The following is a 26,370-nucleotide window of genomic DNA, read 5'->3' on the forward strand; positions in this document are numbered from 1 at the left end:
GCGCGTGCGGCTGCGGGCCTGGCGGAGGTAGCCGACGCCGGCGGCCGTGAGGCGCCAGGGATCCCGCTCTCCAGACTCCCGGCGCGCGCCCCGTGCGGGCTCAGGCGGCCTCCGCACACGCGCATTCGGGCGTCAGGCCGCCACCCCACCTGCCGCACAGCTTGTGCGGGGCAAGGCCTCCAGGCTACCGCCTCGCCAGCGACGGGCTTCCGCCCCCGCCGGTTGCTGGGGCAACGGCCCTCGGCGTCGCGCCCTTGGCGCCTGCGCGCCTCGCCCCGCTCGCCAGGGCCGCGGGGGCGGGGCCGCCGAGACTCCGCCCCCGACCCCACTATGGGGGCGGGCCCTGGGGCGGAAGCGGAAGTGAGCGGGTCCGCTCGGCCGTGCTGAGGGCGGATCGGTGGTGTCTGCGGCTGGTGCTGGCGCGTCTCTAGGTAGGGCCGAGCCGAGGGCCCCCGCCTCGGCCGCGGTGGCCGCCGTGGTCCCGCCGCCGCGTCTCCGGGGCAGTGTGCGCGCGCCTGCCCCCTCGGGCTCCCGGGCCGCCCCTCCTGTGCTCTGGGCTGTCAGGCCCGGGCCCGGCGGCGAGGGACAGGGCTGTCAGGCCCGGGCTCGGGCGGCGAGGGACAGGGCTGTCAGGTCCGGGCCGGGGCGGCGAGGGACAGGGCTATCAGGCCCGGGCTCGGGCGGCGAGGGACAGGGCTGTCAGGTCCGGGCCCGGGCGGCGAGGGACAGGGCTATCAGGCCCGGGCCCGGCGGCGAGGGACAGGGCTGTCAGGTCCGGGCCCGGGCGGCGAGGGACAGGGCTATCAGGCCCGGGCCCGGCGGCGAGGGACAGGGCTGTCAGGTCCGGTCCAGGCACGGGCGGCGAGGGACAGGGCTGTCAGGTCCGGTCCAGGCACGGGCGGCGAGGGACAGGGCTGTCAGGTCCGGGCCCGGCGGCGAGGGGCAGGGCTGTCAGGTCCGGGCCCGGGCGGCGAGGGACAGGGCTGTCAGGTCCGGTCCGGGCTCGGGCGGCGAGGGACAGGGCTGTCAGGTCCGGTCCGGGCCCGGGTGGCGAGGGACAGGGCTGTCAGGTCCGGTCCGGGCTCGGGCGGCGAGGGACAGGGCTGTCAGGTCCTGGCCCGGGCCGGGGCGGCGAGGGACAGGGCTGTCAGGTCCGGGCCGGGGCGGCGAGGGGCAGGGCTGTCAGGTCCGGGCCCGGCGGCGAGGGGCAGGGCTCCTGGGCACCCTCGCAAGGGTGGGCCGCCGCGCCCGGGGCTCGTAGGGGTCGGGCCTGGCGCGGCCCGCGGTGCCCGGGCCGGGCGGCCGGCGGCTGGCGTGCGTGCAGGGGGCTCCAGGGAGGCGGGCACCGGCCGGGCCCCGGCTTGGCCGCCCTGCATGGCGTCTTTGCTGTGTGTGGCCGCGCTCTGCCGTTAGCACAGTCTCCACTGCTCTCCAGACACGGATCCTCGCCCCCCTTGGGTGAGGTCCCTTATGTCCGCGAGCTGCGCCCCAGCCGTGTCAGGTCCCCGGCCTCTCACCTGTTGATACCAGCCCTGGACCACCTTACCTTGCAGTCACTTGGCTTGCTTCATTCGTTTATTTATTTCATTTTTATTCGGATGGCAGTGAGGAGAAGCTCTTCCATCTGATGGTTCACTTCCCAGATGCTGGCCACAAAGGGGACTGGGCCAGGCCAGAGGAGCTCCACCCTGGTCTCCCACGTGGGTGGCAGGAACCCAGCCACTTGGGCCGGCTGTCTCTGCCTTCCCAGGTGCATCGGCAGGAAGCCGGGCTAGAGGCACAGCAGCCAGGATTTGGGCTGAGGCACTCTGATGTGTCCCCAGCAGCAACTTCCCAGTTGTTGTCCCATTGTTTAAGTGAGCACGTGATCTTGCAAGCATACTGCAATTTCTGGTCACCTCCGGCCAGCTGAGAAGACTGCTGTAGGCAGCATCTGAGGTTCTGACCATCCGTGGACTGAATCTGAGCATTGGTTAAAGGGGCAGATTTACCATAGAACTTAAGAAGGTAGGGCTTCTGGTCCCTCACGTATGGGGCTCCGTCCGTCATACCAGGGCCTTAAACAGTCTTGGGTTTATAATTTGCAAGCTTCTTTTTCTTCAAAACAAAATATTTATTTGAAAGACAGAATGACAGAGAGAGAGGTCTTTCATCCTCTGGCTCACTCCCCACATGGCTGCAGCAGCCGGGGCTGGGCCGATCCAAAGCCAGGAGCTGGAACTCCATCCTGGTGTCCCGTGCAGGAGCGCAGGTGTTTGGGTCGTCTTGCAGTGCTCCCCCAGGTCCACTGATAGAGAGCTGAGCTGAAAGTAGAGTAGCTGAGACTCAGACTGGCACTCCATCCCAGGCAGCAGCTTAAGCTGCTGCACCACAAGGCTGGCCCTGTGTGATCTTTTTCAAGAGGGACTCCAGGCTTGGGCCTGTAAAATGCCATTTGTCCTGCTGCTGTGAGATCTGCCTTCTCCCTCTGACCTTGCCCTCCTGACTGCCGCCTCTTGTAGTGATGATTGAGGCTTGCAGAGAAAATGTGAACAAGGAACTGATGCATTTTGTTTAAAGATTTATTTATTTACTTGGAAGTCTGAGTTACACAGAGAGAGAAGGAGAGGCAGAGAGAGAGAGAGAGGTCTTCCATCCAATGATTCACTCCCCAGTTGGCTGCAACAGCTGGAGCTGTGCCTATTAGGAGCCAGGAGCTTCTTCCAGGTCTCCCCAGCAGGTGTAGGGACCCAAGCACTTGGGCTATCTTCTACTGCTTTCCCAGGCCATAGCAGAGAGCTGGATCAGAAGTGGAGCAGCTGGAACTCGAACCGGCACCCATATGGGATGCTGGCACTGCAGGCGGTGGCTTTAACTAGTACAACAGTGTCAGACCTGGAGCTGATACACTTGTTTTGCTGTTCTGTCAGTAGAGAGATGTGAAAGCTTGGTGACGGAGCATGTTGGGCCAGGCTCTGTGACTTGTGTCCCAGGTTGTCACTGTTGAGTTGCCACCTCTTTCAGAAGAGGTGGATGAGGACAGTTTACCTCATTGAGATTTGGAGCAGCTTGTTGCTGTGGAAATGGGTCAGACACTGGACATCCATTCACAGGCCTTGACTTTGTTACTTAGGAAATGAGGCACCCTAATGCCATGGGTTGTTTTTTTCTTTATAATTTTTAAGAAATATTAATTTGAAAGTTACAGAGAGGAAGAGGCAGAGGCAGACAAAGCGACATGGGGGGAGGGTTGTGGTTTCCGTCCGCTGGTTCACTCCCCAAATGGGATAGGCCATGCCGAAGCCAGGAGCCAGGAGCCTCATCCGGGTCTCCCATGTGTTTGCAGAAGCCAAGGGACTTGGGTCACCTTCCACTGCTTTCCCAGGCACATCAGCAGGAAGCTGAATCAGAAGTGGAGCAGCCAGGACTGAACCAGTGCCTATGTGGGACAGGTAAGGACATCAGTGATGTACAGAGAGGTGCAGTGATTTGTCTTCAATCATACCACAAGTGAGGGCCTGTGGTGGCCAAGTCAGAAACAAATGAATGAAGACCACCTCCTGAGCACTGATTTCCCCACAGGCAGTTGGAACCAGCACTTACTGTGAACATCCGTATAGAATGGGCCAAGTTGCATCCTTCAGTTTGGCTGTGTCCATAGCTGTCTGCAGGCATCATGTAGGTGACATATATCAGAAAGGTCATGGGAAACTGAATTACAAGTTAAATTTATTTTGGTGCAAAAATTTTGAAATCCATGCATATATGAAGTTTTCAAAAAGTTTATAGAAAATGTGTATTAAAAAATCGCAGGGCTGCCATTGTGGCATAGTGGGTAAAGCCATTGTGTGCAGTGCAGGCATCCCATATGGGTGCCAGTTTGTGTCCTGGCTGTTCCACTTCCAATCCAGCTCCCTGCTAATGGCCCCGGGAAAAGCAGCGGAGGAGGGCCCAAGTGTTTGGGCCCCTGCACCCACGTGGGAGACCCTAATGAAGCTCCAGCCTTTAGCTTGGCTCTGTCCTGACTGTTGAGGCCATCTGGGGAGTGAACCAGTGGATGGAAGATGGATTTCCCCACCCCAGTCTCTGTAACTCTGACTTTCAGATAAATAAATCTTTAAAAATGCATGAGTTTCAAAAACATTTTGCACCAAAATAAAGTACTAATTAATTTTTCCATGGACTTTTTGAAGTACTGTTGTGTATCTTATGGTTTAAAAGTGGGCAGTATTAACAGTGTTTTATTAGGTCTTTAGTGCAAAGAATATGGAAATTACTATAAATACATTTACAATAAAACCATGGCAAACTAGGACAAGAGGAAAGTAACTTTCTAAGTAGCAGGGTTTTCTGGATAGTTTAGGTTTTTTTTCTCTTTAAGCCCCAAAGTATCCCATTTAGAATGGGAGTCTTTCTGAAACATCTCTCTGTGTTCTGAATGTGATATAACATTTCCTTAATGATCTCCTTGGACATAATTGGTTCTGTTGTGATGCAAGCACTAGTGAATGTTCTGAGGCTTCTCTTGTTCTCTCCAGCTGTTTGGCTGTTGTCCTTCAGAGTGTCAACTTTTCCGTCCCTTTGTCTCCCTGTGTCAGCTGCCATTACACCTGCCTACAGTGGCCTGGTCCATGCCTTCCATTCTGTGGGTTTAGGAGCCAATTGTTAGAACTGGTGAGAATAACCACAGATGATAAAAGCCTGGGCAAGTTCCAGGTTGTTTCAGCTTTAATTGGTGGACTCTGGCTTGTACTGACTGTTCTTACCCTGACTTCTGGGTCAGTGAGGCATTGCTGTATAGGTGTACGTGTGTATTTGCTCTCTGTTCACGACGTTGGTTTTTACAATGTGCTTCTTCAGCCTCTGTGGGGTGTCCTAGGATTGCCATGGGCAGGACAAGGCCAGAGGCCCTCCTCAGTCCCATTTGTCCCAAAAGAGGGCCAGTAAGTGTGCATAACCTGTGGGAAGGAGCTATCTATGGGGATGTGTCCTACAGGTGAGCCTTTGGCCCTCTTGGCAAGCGTGAGAATCAGCAGCCACCAGGCCACCATAGCTGTCGCTGTGTTGGGTGAAGGGTGAAGTCTAGGGCCTCAGGCAGGTGCCTGGGCCTCACACGTCACCTGTGCCATTGGTGGCCTCCTTTGCTTTGTGGGTGGAGTCTTTGACCAAAGAGGATGAAGAAAACGGATAGTGTGTCTAGTCCAGTCACACTAGAGGGGACGTCTGCTCTGTGTGTATTTGTACGTATGTACATGTATATGCACGTACACATATTTAATATATATATAAATACTGTTTAAAGGCAGAAACTAACAGATTCCTCTATTCTCTAGTTCATTTCCCCAAATGCCTGTAGTAGCTGGGGCTGGGCCAGGCAGAAGACAGGAACCCAGAGCTCATTCCAGGTCTCCCACATGGGTGGCAGGAGCCCAGCCACTGGAAGCATCACCTGCTGCCTTCCAGGGTGTGCGTTAGCTGGCAGCTGGAATTGGGAGCTGAGCTGGGACTCAAACCCAGGTGCTTTGATGTGGAATGTGGGTGTCCCAAGGGGCGTCTTAACCACTGCACCAAATGTCTGCCCAGCTGCACTTACTTAAAACCCTATAGTTGGATCCATTTTGACATATGTGTGCCCACCCCTGCCCCCACTGTCCTCTGAATGTCAAAGAGCTTTGGCTTCCTTGGGAGATCTGTCCCCACGGTCACTGACCATCTCCTTCACTGCTGTTACCTCACTCTTAGCACCACAGGGCCTAGTAAGTGCTAGGTGAGTATTTTCCGAGTGGATGTTGGACTTTGGCCGGGCTGAGGTCTCTTGCCCGTGGTATTTCTCTGGGGGGGCAGGAGGAGTCGTTTGCAGCAGGAAGTGGGGCTCTGCATCCTCTGGTCTTGGCCCCTTCCAGGATAGGCAGCCACAGTAGCCAGTGTCCGTGATGGCCCCCGTGCATCTCTGGTTTGTCTTGTCTCTGTCCACTCTCGCTACTCAGGAAGAGCAGTGGCTCTGAGCTGCACTCAGGAGCCTTGAGGGATGCTGATGCTTCTCATGGTCTGCAGACCCCTGTCCCTTGCTGGTCCTTGTGTTCCAGACCCGTCTCCTCACTCTTATCCCTTTAAACAGAAGTTCTAGCCACACAAAGGTTGGCCAGTACATTTACAGTATAAATGCCATTGCAAGATAGGTTTAGCATCTACTTAATACATGTTTTAAAAACCTAAGAAACAATCATTTAGGGGCTGGTGTTGTGGCATAGCAAGTTAAGCTGCTACCTGTGATGTGGACATTCCGTGCGGGCACTGGTTTGGGTCCTGGCTACTCCACCTCTGATCCAGTTCCCTACTAATCTGCCTGGGCAAGCAGTGGAGAATGGCCCAACTGCATGGACCTTGCCACTACTTGGGAGACCTGGATGAAGCTTGTGGCTCCTGACTTTGGACTGGCCCAGCCCTGGCCATTGCAGCCATTTGGGGAGTGAACCAGCAGGTGGAGGATTTTTCTCTCTGCAACTCTACCTTTCAAATAAAATAAATCCTTTTTTTTTAAAGAAGCACTCCTTTAACAATTTAAAAAAAATTATTTATTGGTTAATTTATTTATTTGAAGGTCAGAGTGACAGAGGGAGATCCTGCATCTGCTGGTTCACTCCCCAAATGTCCACAACAGCCTGGTCTGGGCTAGGCCAAAGCCAGAGGCCAGGAACTCCTAGGTCTCCCACATGAGTGGCAGAGACCCAAGTACTTGAGCGATCACCTGCTGCCCCTCAGGCATCTTAGCAGGGAGCTGGATCAGAAGCAGAGTGGCCAGGACTTGAGCCGGCACTAGATTGGCACAGACGGCTGTTTAACCTCAGCCACAGTGCTGGCCCCATTTGACAGTTTATTTAAAGTAGCTCATGACCCTTTGAACCTTTCCTGTCCCATGCCGGTGTTCCTGCTTCCCTCCGGCCTCCAGGACCATCGTGGGTGTGGCTCTGGGTGGGGTCTCCCCACTGCACGCTCCCTCGCTCTCTTCTGTCTGCCCTGCGGTAACACCCCTTGATGGTGGCTTTGGAGCCATTTCCCTGCTAGAGGGCAGGGACCTTATTTGTCTGGCTCATATCTCAGTGTCCACTATCGTGCCTGATAGACCGCTACCTGCTTGATGAGTAAGCCAAATTTATTTTCAAATCAGTTGTCCAGTGTTGTTGAAGAGAACTGAGTAACAGATGGGTTTGTCGTTGGTACAGCGTTGGAGAGAGTTACCGGTGTGTGCTTGTGCTGTGTCTCACACTGTCGTGTCTAAGATTCACTACGAGGAAGTGGTAAGGGATGAGCTTCTGATCTCTGTACAAGAATCTGATTCACATTCTTATATGTGCAGTGCTGGGAATGATCTGAGTGCCCCATGGCAGGACTGACGGTTCTCGTCCTGTCTGTGTTGAATGTGTGTTAATGACGGCACTGTGGGGAGTGCTGGCAGCAAACTAAGACACAGGCAGACCGGAGAAGTGTGACCCCCGTGGAGTGACTCCAAGAGAGTGAGCCACCAGGCGCATGTCCACGACACTGAGGATAGTTTAAAATTATTTTCTGCAGAGAGCACACTTTTTAAATCAGAAAGTTTTAACAAGCAAATACATTTCCCAACATTAAAAAGTAATCTGGGGCTGGGGTTGTGGTATAGCAGGTTAAGCTGCCGCCTTTGACCTTGGCTTCCCATGTTAGAGTGCCAGTTTGCAGGCCAGCTGCTCTGCTTCCGATCCAGCTTCCTGTTATGTGCCCGGAGGCAGTGGGAGATGGCCCAGGTATTGGACTCCTGCCACCCAGGTAAGTGGCCCTGGGGAGTGAACCAATGGATGGAAGATATCTCCCCCTCCCCCATTCTGCCTTTCAAATAAATAAGAATAATTTTTAAAAAGTAATCTATTTATAAAAATTATAAATAGCAAAACTTTGTTGAATTTCATATGGCTTTGTTTTAAATTTTGAGGTAATAAGTTTTCTGACCAGTGCTGGCCTGATTTTACTAAACTTAAAACAGCTGATAAATGGTGGATGTTGACAGTGTAAATGAAATCACAGCACAGCAGTTCACGAGGTGCCGGCGAGGAAGAGGCCGTGTGCTGAAGGAAGGGCCTCCTCGGGACTCACTGCTGAATGGTGGTCAGGACTCGGTTCTGTTTCCTGTGTACAGCACTGTGCTGCCGGCCATCAGCCCGTGGCATAGCTTGAAGAGAGTGCCTTTATCTGGGGGTCATGGCCAGGCTGTGTTCTGCGGTGACCCCTGGGCACCCTGAGACTGGACCTCTGGACTGAGATTTTTACAGACTTTCTCATTTGCATGGGGTTTCTCTGAGGTTCCAGTGTTAAAGAAAACCCTGGTGTTAGAACACAAGGAAGACCCCATTTAGGACTGGCAGTAGAGGAGGGTGCCGGGACTCACTGATCACAGTACAGAGGGCTGGAGATGTGTAGCCAGCAAGCAGCATGAGGGGATGGGTGGGGCTATGGGGGCCCCTTGTGAAGGCAGCCCCTCGGGACTGGATATCAGGGGTGGGTTCTCGCTGAAGGCCAGACCGAAGCGTGGTGAAGAGAGCCCCGGGCCTAACAGAATGTGAGGGAGCCCTGCACAGAGGCCCTGCGACGCCTAACTGGGACCGTTGTCGTTTGTTCACGTTCCTGTGTGTGCACTCACATGGCTCGATAAACATTGAGCAAATGGTATCCCATGTGCTGGTGTGGGATAAATAGGAATCTCTCGAGATGTTCAGACCCTGAGCTCAGTTTCCGGGGGGTGTTTCTGAAATCCCCAGAAGTTTCACTTGTGTAGTGGGGTGAGTAGGGAGGAGAGGAGCAGCAGAGGAGGACTCCGGTACTCCTCCAGCCGCGGGGACATCTGTGGGGTAGCCAGACCCAACTAGCAGTTGCCACTGGAGAAAAATTGTTTCATACTTGGAAAGAAAGCAGGGTCAAAAGAAAACTCATGTCTTGTGTTGCCTCGCCAAGCCTTCGTCTAACAGTTTCCCCAAGAATGTTTTCTTTCTTTCTTTTTTTTCTTTTTAAGATTTATTCATTTATTTGAAAGTCAGAGTTACACAGAGAGGGAAGGAGAGGCAGAGACAGAGGTCTTCCATCCAGTGGTTCACTCCCCAATTGGCTGCAACGGCTGGAGCTGCGCTGATCCGAAACCAGGAGCCAGGAGCTTCTGGGTCTCCCACGTGGGTGCAGGGCCTAAAGACTTGGGCCATCTTCTGCTTTCCCAGGCCAAAGCAGAGAGTTAGATCGGAAGTGGAGCAGCTGGGACTCGAACTGGCACCCATATGGGATGCTGGCACCGCAGGCAGCAGCTTTACTCGCTACACCAGTGTCGGCCCTGAGAATGTTTTCTTTTCTCACAGAGTGTTCCTGTCTCACCTGCTGACCACTGCTGAGGGAGAGCAGCTGCTGGTGTGTAGATGTGTGGGCAGACACAGCCGACTGCTCCAGGCCGTGGCCTTATTGTCTCTAGCGTTAGCCTGTGGTGGGTGCCTTTCCCTTTGGACTGGACTCAGCTCTTCCTGTGCTGCCTTCAAGCTGCCTCGCCAGGCAGTCACCGTTTGCGTGTGTTCTGACCGAGTCTGCAGACATCTGTGCTTCGGCACAGCAGTGATGCAGAGTGTCTCCAGGCAGCTGCAGCCGCTGGGTGCTGCTGCTCTTCTATGGGCTGTCTACAAGCCATTGTCCCTGTGTCCACAGTGACCTGGATGGCAGTCCCTGCACTGCATTCTGCATCTGTTGGGGTCAGATAGGGTTGGTGTCTGTGCTGAGCTGCATGGGTTGATCTCTGTGCACAGTAAAGCGAAGAGGTGGTGAGTACAGGGGCTTCTTGGTCCTCTTTCCCACTTGCCCGTATCCTGGTGTCCTGGTGCCCTGCGCCTGGCAGCACTGCATGTGCTGGTGCCGTTTCCCAAGCCCTTTGTGGGCTGCCTGAGGGCAGCAGTTCTCTACAGTCTTTATTTGGCCACAGTCGGACTTGACAAACTGCGTGTGTGCCTGTCCTTGGACTTGTTTGTGTGTTCACTCAGGTCCTCCTCAGCTCCCCTGCCTCATGCCTGACTCTGTGTGACCCAGCCGCCTGGGAGAGGCCCTGACCGGCAGTGCCTTCCCCAGGGTCTCAGACTGTAGTTTGGGCAGTAAGACTTTTGTGTTTCATTTTCTTTCTAAGACAACTATTACCTAGATAATGGAAATTTCTTGTATAATTTGTAGGAAGGTGAATTTTATATATATTTTCAGTCATGGCATAATGACTATCTGTACACAACAGAAATTGTGCAATACTTCCAGTGATATCCTCGGGGTACACATTTGGCGCAGCAGTTAAGACACCATTTGGGATACTCTCGTTCCACACTGGAGTGCCTGGGTTGGAGCTGGCCCAGCTCTGCTTCTGGTTCCAGCTGCCGACTGATGTGCACCGGGGAGGCAGCAGGTGTCGGCTCAGGTAGTTGCATCCCTGCCCCCACATGAACAACATGAACTGAATTCTCTGCAGCTGGCTTCAGCCTGGTCCATACCCAGCTGTTGTTGGCATTTGGGGAATGAACCGGTGGGTGGAGGGTCTCTGTATATCTGTCTCTGTGCTTTTTAAATAAAATGGAAATATATAATTACAACTAAAAAATAAAAAAAAATTACAACTAAAAAATCATGATGTTGCTTTGTCTTTTTAGACATTTCTATTCCTCACCACCCCTTCCTGCGTTGAAGGGTGTGTGATGTGAAGACACTGAGGTGCTGGGAGGGGCCGGCTGCTGCTGACCTGGCTGCTCTTTGTGAGTGCCGTGCAGGTGTGCACTGATGTGGCACCCCAGAGGCACTGGAGCAAGAAGGGGGTGCCCCTTCAGGGAGCTTTCTGTTGCTGGGGTGAGAAAGGGTGCCGCATTTGAATGAAATCAAAGTGGTCTGAGCCTGATTTTGGAAAACAGAATTTTTGGAGAAACTCAGCGTTTCAGAAGAAATGTTTGAAGCAAAAATCCCTTTTTACGGTCAGGGAGCTGCAGCTGCTGGCCAGCAAGGCGCGTCTGTCAGGAGCTCCCTCTCCCCAGCTCCACCCGGTGGGTCCCAGGCAGTCCGGTCAGTAACTCTGGGAACAGCCTGAATGTGGCTTCCCACCAGTGGAGTCTGTCACCACACAGACCCTGACTCCCCGAGGTTCGCCTGTGGCTTGCCCATTCCACAAGGCTCACCGAGTTCAGAGGTAGGCCTGGCAGAGGAATCTAGAAGCTGGGGCCTCTGAAGTTTTTTGTCCATTCTGACCAACCTTTGTGTTATGTTCCCCTTTGGAGGCCTGTCCGCTACCTACTGTGTGGGCTCCAAAGTGCAGAACTGGCTCACGGTTCAGATCCTCACATTAGGAGGCCTGGTTTATGTTGCATTGTGCCGTGGTTCATTCATGCAACCTAGCTTAATGATGCCATATGTAAAATGTGTGATATTTACAGGCATCTAATTTTTGTCAGGAGCCAGTGTCCATCAGCAACCAGTAAATTCTTAAGAGTCTTGTGAAGCTGCCTCATCTCAACCAAGAGACAATTTGCAGTTTCTTCTTTTGCAAAGCAGAGCATATGGGTTTTTGTCTGTGGGGTTGTTGTAAAGATTAAAACTGGAGTGCAGTGCCCAGCTCAGTCACAGGAGCGTGGTGTTGGTGTGTGCCTGGTCCCAAGTCCGGAGGAGGTATCGCTTGTTTTGTGTTACTGTTTGCATGTTTGGGATTTGTGTTATCGAAAGGCGTGAAGACCTAGTGACTGAAAGAAAACTATAGTGAAAAAATTGGCCATTAACATAAAAGATGTGCTCATGGGATTTTTTTCTGACCATTAATGGACTTTATTGCTTCCTTGAAGAGCTTGTTCTGTACAAGGCTGTCTTCTATGTATAGTGCCCTGCCCTGTGGTTATTGCACACTTTGAATACTAACTCTCAAGCCACTGTGCATTTGATTGACAGTTCTATTCAAAGCTAGCCAGTCACTGTCTCAGATGTTACTGTGTTTGACACAATTAGTTTTTGTGTAGTTTTCTTTGTAACACCTTTACTGAGATGTCCTTGACACGTACTTAGCATGCACAGTTTGCCATGTGTGGACACACCCATGAAACTGACAGGTCAGTGGTGCAGGTGTCCGTCACTCCACAAGTGTCCCATGGAGCCCTTCCTCCCCTGTGCCCCCGCCCAGGTAGCCACTGGTCTGCATTCTGACACTGCAGGTCGGCTGAGCTGCCCCTAAACCGTTGTCACAGTGTACTCTTCCTGAGGACTAGGAGGGGTATGGCCTCACTTACTTACTCAGCAAAATTATTTTGAGAATCACTCCTTTGCACATTGCAATTTATGTTTTAAGAGTAACTGGTGGCCGGCGCCATGGCTCACTGGGCTAATCCTCCGCCTGTGGCGCCAGCACCCTGGGTTCCGGTTGCTCCTCTTCCAGTCCAGCTCTCTGCGGTGGCCCGGGAGTGCAGTGGAGGATGGCTCACGTGCTTGGGCCCTGCACCCACATGGGAGACCAGGAGGAAGCGCCTGGCTCCTGGCTTCGGATCAGCATAGTGCTGGCCGTAACGGCCATTAGGGGAGTGAACCAACGGAAGGAAGACCTTTCTTTCTGTCTCTCTTTCACTGTCTATAATTCTCTCTGTCTCTCTCTCTCACTGTCTAACTCTGCCTGGCAAAAAAAAAAAAAAAAAAGAGTAACTTGTATTTGAATTCCCAGATAGGAAATGTTACTTCCGTGAAAACTTAGCTCCTGTGTGACTCTGGTTGAGAACTCTGTAATAACCACTTCTGACTTGTGCATCACAGTCCATAGGAGGGTCCCTCCTGGGTCCCCACTGAGAACACCTCCTCTAACCTGTGGATGTTGAACACTGTCTTGTTTGGCTGTGTCTAACCATCATGCCCTAATTACTCCTTTGTTTTTCTTTCCAGATACTTTCCCAGGATTCAGTGATGGGGGTGAGAGGTTTACAGGGATTTGTGGGGAGCACCTGCCCACATATATGCACGGTGGTGAATCTGAAGGAACTGGCGGAGCAGCACCGCACCAGGCATCCTGGCTGCACTCCAACCATCGTGGTCGATGCCATGTGTTGTCTCAGGTACTGGTACACCCCAGAATCTTGGATCTGCGGTGGCCAGTGGCGAGAATACTTTTCTGCTTTGCAAGATTTTGTTAAAACCTTTACAGCTGTCGGCATCAAGTTGGTTTTCTTCTTTGATGGAATGGTGGAGCAGGGCAAGAGAGATGAGTGGGTGAGAAGGAGGCTCAGAAACAGCAAGGAGATAGCCAGGATCTTCCATTACCTCAAGGCACACAGGGAGCAGCCAGGAAGGAACATGTTCTTCATCCCCTCAGGCTTGGCCATATTTACGCGCTTTGCACTAAAGACACTGGGTCAGGAAACCCTGTGCTCCTTGCAGGAGGCAGACTATGAGGTGGCTTCCTATGGCCTCCGGCATAACTGTCTTGGGATTCTTGGAGAAGACACTGATTACTTAATCTATGATACGTGTCCGTACCTGTCCATCAGCGAGCTCTGCCTGGAGAGCCTCAGCACTGTCCAGCTCTGCAGAGAGAAACTGTGTGAGAGCCTGGGTCTCCACGTGACAGATCTCCCTCTGTTGGCCTGCCTGCTCGGCAATGACGTGGTTCCCGAGGGCATGTTTGAGAGCTTTCGTTACAGATGCTTGTCTTCCTATACCTCGGTAAAAGAAAACTTCAACAAAAAAGCCAACATGATCTTAGCTGTGTCAGACCATATAGCCAAAGTTCTTCACATGCATCAAGGTGAGAAAGCCTTGGAGGAGATGCTACCTTTGGGGCCAAATAAAGCTCTTTTTTATAAAGGAGTGGCATCCTATCTTTTGCCAGGACAGCAGTCTCCATGGTTTTTCCAGAAACCCAAAGGTGAAATGACTTTAAACAAGCAAATAATGTCTGTGAGTTCAGATCCTGAGTCCAAGCCAGAAGTTCCCATGTGTACAGATCCTGAGTCCAAACCGGAAGTTCCCATGTGTACAGACCCTGAGTCCAAGCCAGAAGTTCCCATGTGTACAGATCCTGAGTCCAAGCCAGAAGTTCCCATGTGTACAGACCCTGAGTCCAAGCCAGAAGTTCCCATGTGTACAGATCCTGAGTCCAAGCTGCAAGTTTCCATATGTGCTGACTTTGAGTCCAAACAGGAAGTTCCCATGTGTATAGATTCTGAACCTAAGCAGGAAGTTTCCATATGTACACATCCTGAGTCCAAGCCAGAACTTCCTATGTATACTTACTCTGAAATCAAACAAAAATTGCCTCTAGGAACAGACCCTGAATTTAAGCTAGAAGCATCCATGAGTACAAATCTAGAGATCAGACAAGAAGACCCCATACCTATGGGGCCTGAAATAAAGCAACCAGTAACTATGATTTCAGACCCTGAAATCTTAAAGGTAGGTGGATGTGCCCACCCTAATCTGGCATGGTCATGGTGGAGTGTGTATTCACAGGGGATCTACAGGAACTGTGTGTTGGCTGCCTGTTGTAGTCATGGCCCCGATCTGACAGGATCATGGTTGACAGCTAGGGGTCTGCTGGGGACTGTGTGTTGACTGTATGCAGTGGTCACTTATGGTGGAAGGACACAGCACAGTAGCCTGTGATTCTGGTTAGGACATATACCATGCATGGGTAAGCTCACATCATGCCCTATACTTGATGTCATCATGTGACTGTGACAGAAAAGAGCTGTAGGAATTTGAAGGAGAGAGAATACCGCAGGTTCAGGTACCGGGAGAGGTTCCCTCAAAGAAGTAGACCTGTACCTTAATGGGACCAAGACTCGCTTGAATAGGCGAAGATGGGGGGAGGGGGATCATTGGAGCCTTAGACGTATAGCTTTGGCATCCATGCCATCTTGGGCCCAGGTACACAGATTGGAGCATGACCTTTGAAGGGAGAAGAGGGAGGAAAAATGGGAAAAGGTAGACTGGGGCCGGATTGTGGAGATCTTTATGTTGCCACACTGGGAATTTGGACTCAATTCTGAAAATACTCTAGAACCTGTGAAGGTTTTTGATAGCGTGTTACTATTTATTAAGCCTCTATTTCATGCTCAGTTCTGTGCCAGACACATTGCACCTTACTTGATCCTCTCAGCCATCCTGTGAGATAGGCATCATCCTTACAGGTAAATGTCAGGGCCTTGTGAGTAGCCCAGAGGCCTTAACTAATTCAAAACCAAGCTGAGGATCTAACCCCAAACCTTTCTGCGTTACCAGAGCCACGAGTACCACCATCTTCCAGGCTACCGACCTCATCCCTTCCACTTTTCACAAGCAGCCTTCTTTTTTTTAAAAAAAAAAAAATGTATTTATTTTTATTTGACAGATAGAGTTAGACAGTGAGTGAGAGAGAGAGAGATAGAGAAAGGTCTTCCTTCCGTTGGTTCACCCCCCAAATGGCTGCTGCGGCCGAAGCTACACCGATCCGAAGCCAGGAGCCAGGTGCTTCCTCCTGGTCTCCCATGCGGGTGCAGGGCCCAAGGACTTGGGCCATCCTCCACTGCCTTCCTGGGCCACAGCAGAGAGCTGGACTAGAAGAGGAGCAACCAGGACTAGAACCTGGCACCACAGGCAGAGGATTAACCGAGTGAGCCACAGCGCCAGCCCCATAAACTTTTATTTAATAAATATAAATTTCGAAAGTACAACTTTTGGATTATAGCACTTTTTGCCTCCATAACCTCTCTCCTACCCGCAAACCAGACCCTCTCCTACTCCCTCTCCCATCCCATTCTTCATTAAGATTCATTTTTAATTATATACAGAAGATTAGCTTTGTATATACTAAGTAAAGATTTCAATAGTTTGCACCCACACAGACACACAAAGTATAAAGTACTGTTTGAGTACTAGTTTTACCGTTAATTCTCATAGTACAGCACATTAAGGACAGAGATCCTTCATGAGGAGTAAGTGCACAGTGACTCCTGTTGTTGATTTAACAATTGACACTCTTATTTATGATGTCGGTGATCACCCGAGGCTCTTGTCATGAGCTGCCAAGGCTATGGAAGCCTCTGGAGTTCATAAACTCTGATCTTATTTAGACAAGGCCATAATCAAAGTGGAAGTTCTCTCCTCCCTTCAGAGAAAGGTACCTCCTCCTTTGATGGCCCATTCTTTCCGCTGGGATCTCACTCAGAGATCTTTCATTTAGGCCATTTTTTGCCACAGTGTCTTGACTTTCCATGCCTGAGAAACTCTCATGGGCTTTTTAGCCAGATCCGAGTGCCTTAAGGGCTGATTCTGAGGCCAGAGTTTAGGGCATCTGCCATTTTATGAATCTCAAACAGCCTTCTGACCTTTGATACTTGCACCTGTTAAACAACTCTGAAATTTGTGCAGTGTCCATTTCTACCACCTTCATGCAGGCTATGTCACCCTGGACTGTGGCAGGAGTTTGCCAGAATTCTTCTGCATGCATTTGCCTGGGGCATACAGAAATAAAGCCTGGCTTTGCCTTTTGAAACTCTTAGGACAAAACCAGTGACCTAAACTGGCCACTGCATCTCCAGCTTCCCTCATCTTCCTACAGTCCTCATGGCCCTGCCCGTACCCTTGCCCCACACGGACAGCTTCTCCTTCTCTCCTACACAGCTGAGATGTGTTTCAGACTGCGCTGCTCCTCGTGAGCACTCCCGGTAGCTCTGTGCCGCTTCGTGTGTGTCCGTCGTCGTTCCTGCTAGACTGCAGTGCTGAGGGGCAGGACCCAGCTTCATTTTCCCTGCACTGAGTTCCCTCCTGCCCAGCGCACTGTGTCTCATGGTGGCTGCCATTGCACGCTTGTGGAGTGAATCGTTCCCTTCTCTCCTCGGCAGCCTCTCCCCTGGCTCCTGTACGAGGTGCCGACCTCGTGTCTGTCAGAACATTTCACCTGTAGGTGAGCCGACTCAGGAGTGCAGGTGGTAAGCAGCAGTAGTCTGCGACACTTCTTTCAGAGTTGCAGGTGAAGAAGTATTGAGTCACGCCAGGATGACCTCTGCCTGGAGGTTCTGGAAGCACTTTGTGGAGGAGAGAGCCTTGTGGGAAGCTGGAGGGAGGGAGCAGTGGGCTTCCAGGTGGAAGTGATGGCCCGCGGTGGGGTGCATGGTGAGGGGTTGGTTGGGAAGACAGTGGTGTCATTGTGGCAAGGAGTGTGCAGAACAAGCCGACAAGCACCGCATCTACTTTGCCAGAACACTTGCAGACCGGGTGTGGGAAAACTGGCTTGCTGTTGATCAGAGTGGTGTGTGCCCTTAACACATTCGGTTCAGTTACCGAATGCTGCTCCTCGCCTGGGGCAGAGGCTCACTGACCCCCACAGTCATACGCAGTGACTCTTGGCAAAGTCCTGTCCACCCTCCCTGCTGCCCTGAGGTTTCTTGGTCCTGAGGGAGGTGAGACAGTTGGGATCAGTAGTCCAGAGCCTGAAAGAGGGAATTGCTGAGGCCACTGTGTAAAGTCTGAAGTCAAACGCAGGCCTAGGCAGCACTGAGCCGGGGTGCCTGAGCCTGGTAGGAGGCAGTCTCATCCCGTCTGCCTGGACCTGCCAGCCCCTTGGTCCACTCTGCTTGTTTGGATCTGGCCTTTCTCCCTTTCCTGACTGCCTCCACCTCCTGTTTGTGTGTCCTTCATGTGTCCACGTTCGGCTGTCACAGGAAGTTTCTTTGCAAACTCAGCATCATTGCCTTACTCACAGGCCCTTCGCTTGTCCTCTGGACCTTTGGACCACGCGTGACTCTTGGCTGGATCACGTGCACCTTCCCTGCACGACCCTGTCTCATCCAGTTCCCTGCCATTGGGTCTGTAACAGACTAGGTCGGACAACAGAGGATACATACATGAGAACAGCACTTAGGACTGCATTTTTGCACTTTCTGAGGAACCCTGGGGTGTTTTTCAGTGGGGGAGTGAGGGTGTGGTGCTGCAGCTCAGGTGAGAAACCGTGGGGATGGGCCAAAACCTTCCCCTGGGAGATCCGCCCTGCCATGGGCCTGAAACCCTGAGCACTGGAGTGGAGCTGCCATTAGCCAGGGGCTCACAGGGAGGAGATTCACGGAGTTCCTTCCTGTGTGGCACTTGGACGTGCCCATGCAGGAGAGATGGGCCTTGAGTTCTGTTGGGAACAGGAGATAGACATATGGAAGTCACCTGTTTGCATGGCCAAGAACATGTAGGAGATTATGAGGGCGGGAGGCTTGGACATGGGAGGAAGAAGAGCAGAGAGGAGCCCAGCCAAAGACCGAGGAGGCAGTGGTGAGAGTGAGAGTGGTCCGCAGTGAAGTGCTGCAAAGGTGAAGGGCGGGACAGGCCCAAACAGGACGCTGGGTTGAGCATGCTGGCCGTGTTGGATTTGAGGAGTAGCTGGATGGGGGAGGGGCAGATTTGCAGGAAAGTTGCCCTGGTCGGTGAGGAACTCAGGTGTGACCTTTGTGGGCAGGAGGGAACTGTCCCCCAACCCAGCCGTGTCTTTGAAAACAATCTTAATTTTTCCTATGAAAATTTGTTACCACACCCAGTTGCCCTGGAGCTGCTGGGGTAGGAAAACTGTCCACAGCTACCTCCCTGTGCCTGCTTCAACCCGAACATCTGGGAAAATCACTTAGATGTAAAATAATTTCTGTGGATTTCACAGTGCTGGATAAACTGGATTTGCTTAGAATTGCAAGATCAGGCGACTGGTAGGTGTGTGCTAGTGTGGGTCGCTGTGTGTGGGCTCAGGGATTAGATGTGATTGAGGAGCGTTTAGCGGTGACACCTAAACATCCAGAGAAGAACGTCCTCAAGTTCTGTACAGTTGCCAGAATTAAAGACTGTGTAGTAGGGGAAACACCTTTTTTAAAAAAGATTTATTTGAGAGGCAGAGGCAGAGAGAGATCTTCCATACACTAGTTCACTCCCCAGAAGGCCGCAATGGCTGGAGCTGAGCCAATCCAAAGCCAGGAGCTTCTTCCAGGTCTCCCCTATGGGTGCAGGGGCTCAAGGACTTGGGCCATCCTCTTTTGCTTTCCCAAGCCATAGCAGAGAGCTGGATCGGAAGCAGCCGGGACTCGAACCAGCGCCCATGTGGAATGTTGGCACTGCAGGCAGCAGCTTTACCCATTACGCCACAGTGCTGGCCACACTACATACCATTTATTACAATTTTCTACATAAATCTGTGTGAAGACTAACTCCTTGGAAATAAGAAGAAAAATAAAACAGCTGTGGCAGAGGGAGTAGGAAGTGAGCGGCAGTGATCCTGCTGTAAAAGTCCCTGAGGCAAGGGATGCTTAGTGTGTCAGTGCTGCTGCATGGCTGTGCTGCAGAAACCTTACTGACCGACAGCTGCTGGCGGGTCTGCCTCGGGTTGAAGGGATTCTAGTAATAAGATGGACGTTTTGTCAGACTCTGGTAGGGGCAGGATGGTGCTAACCAGCGGCGAGCACCCGACCTCAGTAGGTGCTGACTTGTCCTGCAGTCCTCACAGCAGCCCTGGGAGGTTCTGTCAGCCCACTGCGGAGAAAACATGGAGCCGAGGGGAAGTCTGCAGTCCAGAGTGGTCAGTAGCCAGGCCCGCTCCTCAGTGAGACGCACAGTCGGACCTCCCAGGCGATCCTCAGACCACGTGGGAGATCGCATCTGATCTGCACACCTACAGCCCACGGTGCCAGCCCTGTCCTGCCCTGGGCTCTGCTCCACACGTGATGATGCAGGGAGTCAGCTTCTGAGCCGAGTCCTAAGGCAGTGAGTTTAGTTTTGTTTGGGGAAGAAGGAAGGGTTTATGGAGAAGGTGACACCTCAGACAACTCATAAGGGAGAAGAGGATGATGAGGTGTGAGGTTGGGAGAGAGTGGAGGGGAGCAGCATTCTGGATGGGGTGCGTTTCCAGGGAGCACAAGGGAGGCAGAGAGGGTGCTGGGAGCAGTGAAGACGCCCCATCAGCCTGGAGTGTGGTGCCTGCTTTGGGTGCACAGGTGAGAAGAGAGGGCATTGGGCCTTACAGCAAGGCCTCAGATGTCATGGGGGTAGCACCATGCAAACGCTGTGAGCATCTGTTTCCAAGAAGACAGTGTCCAAGGTGGAGGATGGGTTGGATGGGGAGGGGGCACTGGTGCTGGAGGAAGATGCTGCTGAGCTAAGTATGGTAAGACCAATGAGTCGATAGGAAGAAAAGCAACAGAAATACAGTTTTGAGCCTGGTAGCCCAAAAGACAATTCAGTGCCAGCTTGAAGTTGAGTTTGAAGGACACTCTCTTACATGTCTGAGTGCTTGAAAACACTGGGCTGTGATGAAAGGTGTTGACTGTTTCTGTCTGAAGATGACTGTTTTGTTTTCAAAGAGAATCGGTTGTATTTAACCTTTGAACAGATTGCTCGAACACATCACGTGCAAGCAGAAAGCTACCTGGTGTATAATATCGTGAGCAGCGGTGAGATCGAGTGCAGCAACACCTTGGAGGACGAGCTGGACCAGGCCCTTCCCAGCCAGGCCTTCATCTACCGCCCCGTGCGGCAGCGTGTGTACTCCCTCCTGCTGGGAGGCAGTGAAGGTGAGGATCACGGGGAAGCCACTGGGAGCTCAACTGAGGCACTGGCCAGATGGACAGATACTTTCAGGACACAGAGACAGCTGAATGAGATTGTTTCTCTGTAAGATCTGTAACAGAATACAACTCACATCTGTAGAAACACTAAGGATAAGTGCCATGGGACATCTATACCTGATTAACAAGTAGTCAGTCCCTTGTCATGAGAAGAAGAACGCATGTTTCTATACAATGTCAGATGGTTCTCCTTAAGGATCTGTGCTTCTTAAAGAATGAAGCTCTTTTATCCTAGAGGACGACAAGGGGTGTGTGTGACTGGGTGAAGACAGTGTCTACTTAGTCCCCCTCCAACGTGATTTTTATAAAGCAGTTTTACAAAGTCTAGGACATAATACTTTAAAATGTAAAAAATTCTTCCTTTGGAGATCTGTAATTAAGCTCAGGTGTTTTCTCGTGGGTGAGTGTGCTCCATTGTGTGCTTAGCAGCGAGAGCAGAGGAGGCACGTCAAGGGCCGGAGTGGTGCAGCCCAGGGCCCTCCCAACACAAGGGATGAAGCCGGGGCCGGCATCGTTGTGCAGCTGGTGCAGCCACCGCTTGTGATTCTTTTCCTGTATCAGCATGGCTGGTTCAATTCCCAGCTGCTCTGCTACTGTTCCAACATTTCTGCTAATGCATCTCCCAAGGCAGCAGAAAACGGCCCAAATACCTGGGTCCCTTCCACCCATTTGGGGGATCAGAATCGAGCCTCCAGCTTCAGCCTGACCCAGCACTGCCTGTTGTGGTCATCTGGGAAGTGGACCAGCAGATGGAACTCCCCCTTTCTGTTTCTGTACCTTTCAAATAAATATATCGTTTTAAAAAAAAAGAAAAAAGATTAGGGTCCCATTCACTGCGAGGGATAGTTTGGGGGGAATTAAGGGCACAGATAAGCTCCTCATGTTGGAAATCCATGTGTTTAGTTTCCGCACTTTGGGTCAGTCTTGTTCATACATTGTGGCCTGGCATGATGGGAAATGTGGCTAGCACACATTGGGGCAGCAGCAAAAGCCAGAGAATCTCAGTGAGAGAGTATCTGGTGCGTTTGCCCAGCTGGACCCATTTTTTCCAAGTATATCAATGTTGTTTTAATAGTATTCTAGGGGCTGGCGCTGTGGTGCAGCGGGTTAAAGCCTTGGCCTGAAGCGCCGGCATCCCATATGGGCACTGGTTCTGGTCCCAGCTGCTCCTCTTCTGATCCTGCTCTCTGCTATGGCCTGGGAAAGCAATGGAAGATGGCCCAAGTCCTTGGGCCCCTGCACCTATGTGGGAGATCCAGAAGAAGTTCCTGGCTCCTGACTTGGGATCGGTGGAGATCCAGCTGTTGTGGCCATCTGGGGAGTGAACCAGCGGATGGAAGACCTCTCTCTCTGTCTCTACCTCTCTCTGTAACTCTGTCTTTCAAGTAAATAAAATAAATCTTTTAAAAAAAATAGTATTCTATTTCAGGAAATAAGCATTTATATAATCTAGAGGTGGTGATGGGGTCATCATGTGAAACATCATCACTGTTCTTTGGGGGTAGGGTTCCCTGAACTGAGTCCTTGTCAGACTCCCGGCCTCACAGCAGGCCCTGCTTTGCTCGTGTGCGCCGCAAGAGTCAGACTCTTACCAACCTGAGGATGAAAGCACAGAAGTCAGTTCAAGCTGATTTTTAAAAAAGATTTATTTATTTACTTTGAAAGAGTTACACATAGAGACAAGGAGAGGCAGAGAGAGAGAGGTCTTCCAGCCACTGTTTCACTCCCCAGTTGGCTGCAATGGCCGGAGCTGCACCGTTCCAAAGCCAGGAGCCTCCTCTGGGTCTCCCACGTGGGTGCAGGGGCCCAAGGGCTTGGGCCATCTTCTGCTGCTTTCCCAGGCCACAGCAGAGAGCTGGACCAGACGTGGAGGAGCCGGGTCTTGAACTGGTGCCCATATGGGATGCCGACACTGCAGGCAGGGGCTTTACCCAATATGCCACAGCGCCGGCCTCCAAACTGATTGTAAAACAAGTAAAAGAACGTATGTCAGGGCTGGCACTGGGTGCAGTAGGTTAATCTTCTGCCTGCAGGCCAGCATCACATACGGGAACTGTTTCCAGTCCTGGCTGTTCCACTTCTGATCCAACCCTCTGCTATGGCCTGGGAAAGCAGTGGAGGATGGCCAAAGTGCTTGGGCCCCTGCACCTGTGTGGGAGACATGGAGGAGGCTGAAACCTTTGAAAATTATCTTTTTTTTTAAAAAAAAGATTTATTTATTTATTTAAAAGTCATAGTTACACAGAGAAAGAGAGGCAGACAGAGAGAGGTCTTCTATCCACTGGTTCAATCCCCAGTTGAATTGTGGCATTTAATAGATAATTTTTGGGGTCAGTGCTGTGGCAAAGCGGGTGGAGCCACCGCCTGTGATGCCAGCATCCCATGTGGGTGCCGGTTCTAGTCCCAGCTGCTCCTCTTCCGATCCAGCTCTCTGCTGTGGCCTGGGAAAGCAGGAGAAGATGGCCCAAGTCCTCAGGTCCCTGCATCCATGTGGGAGACCTGGAAGAAGCTCCTGACTTGGGATCGACTCAGCCCCAGTCGTTGCGGCCATCTGGGGAGTGAACTAGTGGATGGAGGACCGACCTCTCTGTCTCTACCTCTCTGTGACTCTGTCTTTCAAGTAAATAAAATAAATCTTTAAAAAAAAAAGTTGGGTTAAATTTTTAAGGAAGTTGCTGAGGGAGAGGGAGTCTCCCCTGGCAGTGGTTCTCAGTGCCCTCACCCTGGTGTGTGTCCAGTGCATGTCCACTGCCATCTGTCTTCGTCAGAGAACTTGCTAGGATGCTGCTTTGTTGTGCAATTGTACATTTATCAAGTCTTCCCCCTGAAAACCTCTCTGTGTCCTCTTATTGTTGTCTGTTGTTTTGCTGTAGACAGAATTTGGCGTGGTTTGTTGCTGACACTTCTGGCTGCTGCTCTGTCTTGGGAGGTGGCAGTGGTCAAGGTCATTCTTATTCCTGTTCCCTTTATTGAAGTTTCCTTTTTTCCTGTTGAAGATTTTTCTCTCGATTAAGGTTAGTGGGCTTTGGAGTGGTTTACTTTGTTTTACCATGCAGAGTTTATGAGCTTCTTGAATCTGTTTTTAGTTCCTATCAGATTTGAAAAATTGAGCATGATTTCATCAGATTTTTCTCTGTCTCAATCTCTCACCTCTCCTGCTGGACTGTTTATTGACTTCTGTTCATAAGGGGCCCACATACTTTTGTTTATTCTCATATCACGTCTTTTTTGATTATAAGCTGGAATATTCTAGATCCTGTGAGGAATGTCAAGCTGTGTTCTGCCAGGCAGTTGGTCAACCTGTATGTACTCTCAGGCCTCGCGTGCGAGCTTCCCCAGGGTCTGTCCTAACCTTGACCCCAGAGCTAGCCTAACCCTGCTGTGGGGCCTCTAAGCCAAGTCACCCAAGCATGTGGGCATTGAAGGAGGCAGATACCCTAGCCAGATGATTACATAGAAAGAAGACGTTATTTTTTTAATTATTAAAACAACTCCATCTTTTTTTTAATGTATCTGAAATTAAAGCTGAGTTGAATGTGTTCACAGATCTTAATTTGTGCACATCTGGTCTGGCTTTGAGGTGGCAGCAGGGCTTCTGCTCTCAGGAGCGCTCTGTGGTTGCATTCGCAGCGCCCCAGCAGTGCGCTGTCATGAGGGCCTGATCTCTGAACCCAGACCTAAGTGAAAGTCAGAAGCAAGGGCAGCCTGAGAGGTCAGCCTCAGGGAGCAGAGAGTTCTAGACCAGAGGACGCTGTGTGCAGAGGCGGAGCCAAGAACAACCTTGGTGTGAAGACTGTGGTCCCGCAGCTTTGCTGGAACATGAGGTGTGAGTCTGTGCCAGTTCTCTGTGGGGTCCCCAGACACACCCCAGCCAAGACTGCTGAGTCAGATGCCCTGGCGTGGAGATGTGGGAGCTGCCCGGACAAAGGGCAGGGTGTGGCAGATGCCTCCGGTCAACATACGTGCTCCAGGCCTTAGGCAGCTCATGAGGGAGGCTGATCTGACAGCAGCCTTCTCACACTTCCAGCCTCCTTTTATGGTGCAGAGTGACTTGACTCGGGAGGAGCCTGAGGACTGGAAGTGGCCAGGGCCTGTTCTGGCTGACCTGGCAGGAGACAGCTGTGCCAGCACCAGGCCATAGTGCCTGCTGGTTCCCTAGGTACACAGTATGGGAACGGCACAGCCAGGAAGCTGAAAGTACCTCCACAAGTTAGGGAACAGGGTAAGAAAAGGCACTTGGGGGAAATGGTGAAGCCAGCCTTGAGTAAGCTGGTTCTGAGGCACTGTGGGAAGAGCATAGCGTAGTGGTTGGACGTAGTGGCCCAGCTGTCTTTACTGAGAGATCCCTGCCTGCTACAGGTCTGCTGCTGACTGCTGTGTGGACATGGCGCTGTCCTGACTGCTGTGTGGAGATGGCGCTGTCCTGACTGCTGTGTGGAGATGGCGCTGTCCTGACTGCTGTGTGGAGATGGTGCTGTCCTGACTGCTGTGTGGAGATGGTACTGTTGTTACTGCTGTGTGGAGATGGTACTGTTGTTACTGCTGTGTGGAGATGGTACTGTTGTTACTGCTGTGTGGAGATGGTACTGTTGTTACTGCTGTGTGGAGATGGTACTGTTCTGACTGCTGTGTGGAGATGGTACTGTTCTGACTGCTGTGTGGAGATGGTACTGTTGTTACTGCTGTGTGGAGATGGTACTGTTGTTACTGCTGTGTGGAGATGGTACTGTTGTTACTGCTGTGTGGAGATGGTACTGTTCTGACTGCTGTGTGGAGATGGTACTGTTCTGACTGCTGTGTGGAGATGGTACTGTTCTGACTGCTGTGTGGAGATGGTACTGTTGTTACTGCTGTGTGGAGATGGTACTGTTGTTACTGCTGTGTGGAGATGGCACTGTCCTGACTGCTGTGTGGAGATGGCGCTGTCCTGACTGCTGTGTGGAGATGGCGCTGTCCTGACTGCTGTGTGGAGATGGCGCTGTCCTGACTGCTGTGTGGAGATGGTACTGTTGTTACTGCTGTGTGGAGATGGTGCTGTCCTGACTGCTGTGTGGAGATGGTACTGTTCTGACTGCTGTGTGGAGATGGTACTGTTGTTACTGCTGTGTGGAGATGGCGCTGTCCTGACTGCTGTGTGGAGATGGTGCTGTCCTGACTGCTGTGTGGAGATGGTACTGTCCTGACTGCTGTGTGGAGATGGTACTGTTGTTACTGCTGTGTGGAGATGGTGCTGTCCTGACTGCTGTGTGGAGATGGTACTGTCCTGACTGCTGTGTGGAGATGGTACTGTTGTTACTGCTGTGTGGAGATGGTACTGTTGTTACTGCTGTGTGGAGATGGTACTGTTCTGACTGCTGTGTGGAGATGGTACTGTTCTGACTGCTGTGTGGAGATGGTACTGTTCTGACTGCTGTGTGGAGATGGTACTGTTGTTACTGCTGTGTGGAGATGGTACTGTTGTTACTGCTGTGTGGAGATGGCACTGTCCTGACTGCTGTGTGGAGATGGCGCTGTCCTGACTGCTGTGTGGAGATGGTACTGTTGTTACTGCTGTGTGGAGATGGTGCTGTCCTGACTGCTGTGTGGAGATGGTACTGTTCTGACTGCTGTGTGGAGATGGTACTGTTGTTACTGCTGTGTGGAGATGGCGCTGTCCTGACTGCTGTGTGGAGATGGTGCTGTCCTGACTGCTGTGTGGAGATGGTACTGTTGTTACTGCTGTGTGGAGATGGTACTGTTGTTACTGCTGTGTGGAGATGGTACTGTTGTT

General features: G+C 51.8%; 1 protein-coding gene across 7 annotated transcripts in view; it reads left to right on the forward strand.

The window, feature by feature from the left end:
* The first annotated feature begins 356 nt into the window (after positions 1-356).
* FAM120B (family with sequence similarity 120 member B) overlaps positions 357-26,370 on the forward strand; it is a 75,325-nt gene continuing 49,311 nt past the window's right edge. For 4 of the 7 annotated variants that reach the window (XM_062187051.1, XM_062187053.1, XM_062187054.1 and 1 more), the window contains exons 1-4: positions 369-431; positions 3,326-3,431; positions 12,919-14,424; positions 20,366-20,546. In XM_062187051.1, coding sequence (XP_062043035.1) covers positions 12,940-14,424; positions 20,366-20,546 — 1,666 coding nt within the window. In that variant the 5' untranslated portion in view covers positions 369-431; positions 3,326-3,431; positions 12,919-12,939. Of the gene's footprint in view, positions 432-3,325; positions 3,432-12,918; positions 14,425-20,365; positions 20,547-24,693; positions 24,823-26,370 lie in introns of those variants that run through there. The other 3 variants (XM_062187052.1, XM_062187059.1, XM_062187058.1) reach the window with 3 other exon arrangements.

Source organism: Lepus europaeus, chromosome 3, assembly GCF_033115175.1.
Source record: "Lepus europaeus isolate LE1 chromosome 3, mLepTim1.pri, whole genome shotgun sequence".
NCBI classification, from domain to species: Eukaryota; Metazoa; Chordata; class Mammalia; order Lagomorpha; family Leporidae; genus Lepus; species Lepus europaeus.